The sequence below is a fragment of the Balaenoptera acutorostrata genome, chromosome 20, assembly GCF_949987535.1.
Source record: "Balaenoptera acutorostrata chromosome 20, mBalAcu1.1, whole genome shotgun sequence".
NCBI lineage: Eukaryota > Metazoa > Chordata > Mammalia > Artiodactyla > Balaenopteridae > Balaenoptera > Balaenoptera acutorostrata.
Window position 1 is genome coordinate 17,098,563 of NC_080083.1, and position 3,124 is coordinate 17,101,686.

General features: G+C 46.2%; 1 protein-coding gene across 1 annotated transcript; it reads left to right on the forward strand.

Annotated features, from left to right (window-relative positions):
* Positions 1–2,008: 2,008 nt before the first annotated feature.
* Positions 2,009–2,701, forward strand: LOC103002758 (polyadenylate-binding protein 2). The gene has a single exon (XM_007183907.3). It carries the CDS (start codon positions 2,081–2,083, stop codon positions 2,615–2,617), a length of 537 nt encoding a protein of 178 aa, XP_007183969.1. The 5' UTR covers positions 2,009–2,080; the 3' UTR covers positions 2,618–2,701.
* Positions 2,702–3,124: the final 423 nt, after the last annotated feature.

The window sequence follows — 3,124 nt, forward strand, 5'->3', positions numbered from 1 at the left end:
AGACAGTACAATATCTGGCCCTTTCCATTCTGTTCCATTTTCAAGAGCTGAGCATGATGAACGAGAAGTTGGAAGTGACTCAGCAGGATAGCACTTAAAGCCTAAAAAAAGCACGCAGGACATCAGAATGCATAAGCAGGAATAGAATGTGCAGGAAGTGGGAGGTGATCTTCCCTTTCTTCCAAGAACTGGCTCCCCCCCATGAGTTGTCTGCGGAGACTATGCGGCTTTGGGCACTTAACACTTTTGAGCTTTAGTTTCTTCATCTACTTTGAAGTAGAAAATATCTACTTCGAAGGGATATTGAGAGGATTAAATAAGGTTATGTATTAACATGTGAAAGACCTAGCACAGTGCCTGACACAGATCAGCCACTCAACACAGGTAGCTTCCTTCCCACTTCTAGGTATTGGTTGTTGATCAATTTTGTTCCTGGTGTCTCCTTTCCCAGTGCTCTTCAGAGAAACGGGGCATGGTAAGAAGCTGGGACTGGGTAAGGCCAGACAAATCCAGGTTCATGTGTTGTCCAAGCCTTTTGAAGCCTTCTATCCCCAGAGCTGGGCTTCCACTCAACTCAACAACATAGCTTAAGCCCCACGAGAGCTCCCTTTGCATGTATCTGAGGACTTTGGCCTCATCTTACCCTTCTCCATCTTTCAGCCCCTGGGTGAGAAATTCGTCCCAACTCCAAACCCCAAGACCAAACTTTAGCCCTGACTCATGTCCTTGGCCAGGAGAGCCAGGCAACGTTCAACACTTTCCCCCTTCCCAGGTGAATCAGTGATGAACATTTTATCTGAGTTATATTAAAAAGTTTTAAATTATGTGATAAAATTGATATGTTTAACATTTATAGGTGCCCTTTGTCATTTTGACTTAAATCAATAAATGAAAGTATAACTCACATGCATTGGACATACAATAAAATAAGGCATCTTTCATAACATCATATGGGAAATGTCCTATGGATCCATTTTCAGCTTGGACTCCAAAAGCGATAAGATACTTTTCACTAAAAGGGCAATAAAGAGCCTTGTACAAAACTTCCACCTATCCAGTCCCAGTACATCAAGTTGCAGAGCTCAGCCTCCAGAACAGAATAAAGGTTGCCCTCCCTAAAAGCCCTCAAAGACAGTGGTCCCAGGTTAGAAAGAGAGCTGCGGCCTTAAACAGCCATTCCTAGATTAGCAGGTGAAACCAAGTTCTCTAAGACCACACTGAGCACTGTGTAGGCAAAGAATAAGACTGGTTCCAATGCCTTGCTGCAAATTGGAATCACCTGGGGATGTTTAAAAATTACTGAAAGCCTGGCTTCAGTGGTGTGATGGTAAATGCTCAACACTCAGCTCTTTAGAAAGAAAGAAAAAAAAAAAAGCCCTGATTTGTAACCCATCTCCATGGTATGAAAACTTCTACCATGGTTGATTTCAAGTTACCAGTATGACTTCACTGAAGGTGGAACTGGGATGAGATATATATATACAACAGTCTCCTAAGGCACGTGGCAGCTGACCACTGCCTGGCATCCACCTCATTTATCTGGTATGGGATTTGGCCTGGGCATCAGTATTTTTTAAATCTTCACAGTAGATTGTAATGTGTTTGCAGCAAGCTTGGAACCACTAGGCTAAGGGCCTCATAATAAAGGCCCAGAAGCAAGAAACAGGCCACTTCACTGTCTTTCAGTGAAAAATATAACTGACAACTAGATTTAATATTTGCCTCCTCATGTCAGTACATTTTCTCCCACTAGGCAAGCCTCCACAGGAAACTAAATCATTGGCAGAAGGTTGCTCAGTGGGCATGGTCTCAGGGCACAGGGTGGAGGCGTGGAGGGGAGGCTGGTGGGACATCTGAAGAGCCAAGGTCATTTTACCAATATAATTGTCTGACTGGAGATTCCTGGTGGTGCCGGAAACACTGATAATTCCCCCTCTGGGACACCCCTCCAGGGATATCACGAGTCTTCTATTAAAACCATCTGTAGAGAAGGGGCCCAGCCGGGTTGATTTGGGCGTCATGGGTGCCTAGTGTTGTTCTAGAGAAGGAGCTGGAAGCGATCAAAGCTCGAGTCAGGGAGATGGAGGAAGAAGCTGAGAAGCTAAAGGAGCTACAGAACGAGGTAGAAAAGCAGATGAATATGAGTCCACCTCCAGGCAATGCTGGCCCAGTGATCATGTCTATTGAGGAGAAGATGGAGGCTGATGCCCGTTCCATCTATGTTGGCAATGTGGACTATGGTGCAACAGCAGAAGAGCTGGAAGCACACTTTCATGGCTGTGGTTCAGTCAACCGTGTTACTATACTATGTGACAAATTTAGTGGCCATCCCAAAGGGTTTGCATATATAGAGTTCTCAGATAAAGAGTCAGTGAGGACTTCCTTGGCCCTAGATGAGTCCCTATTTAGAGGAAGACAAATCAAGGTGATCCCAAAACGAACCAACAGACCAGGCATCAGCACAACAGACCGGGGTTTCCCGCGAGCCCGATACCGTGCCCGGACCACCAACTACAACAGTTCCCGCTCTCGATTCTACAGTGGTTTTAACAGCAGGCCCCGGGGTCGTATCTACAGGGGCCGGGCTAGAGCGACATCATGGTATTCCCCTTACTAAAAAAAGTGTGTATTAGGAGGAGAGAGAGGAAAAAAAGAGGAAAGAAGGAAAAAAAAAAAGAATTAAAAAAAAAAAAAAGAAAAACAGAAGATGACCTTGATGGAAAAAAATATTTAAAAAAAAAAAAAGATATACTGTGGAAGGGGGGAGAATCCCATAACTAACTGCTGAGGAGGGACCTGCTTTGGGGAGTAAGGGAAGGCCCAGGGAGTGGGGCAGGGGGCTGCTCATTCACTCTGGGGATTCGCCATGGACACGTCTCAACTGCGCAAGCTGCTCCCCCTGTTTCCCTGTCCCCCTTTGCCCCCTTGCGGGCTGCTCAAGGGTAGGTGGGCATGGGTGGTAGGAGGGTTTTTTTTTACCCAGGGCTCTGGAAGGACACCAAACTGTTCTGCTTGTTACCTTCCCTCCATCTTCTCCCTAGCTTTCACAGTCCCCTCCTGCCTGTTCCTGTCCTGCCAGGTCTACCACCCACCCCACCCCTCTTTTCTGGCTCCCTGCCCCTCC

Excerpts from the sequence above, each read along its gene's own strand:
- LOC103002758 (XM_007183907.3), top strand. The coding sequence starts at position 2,081 with ATGGAGGAAGAAGCTGAGAAGCTAAAGGAGCTACAGAACGAGGTAGAA.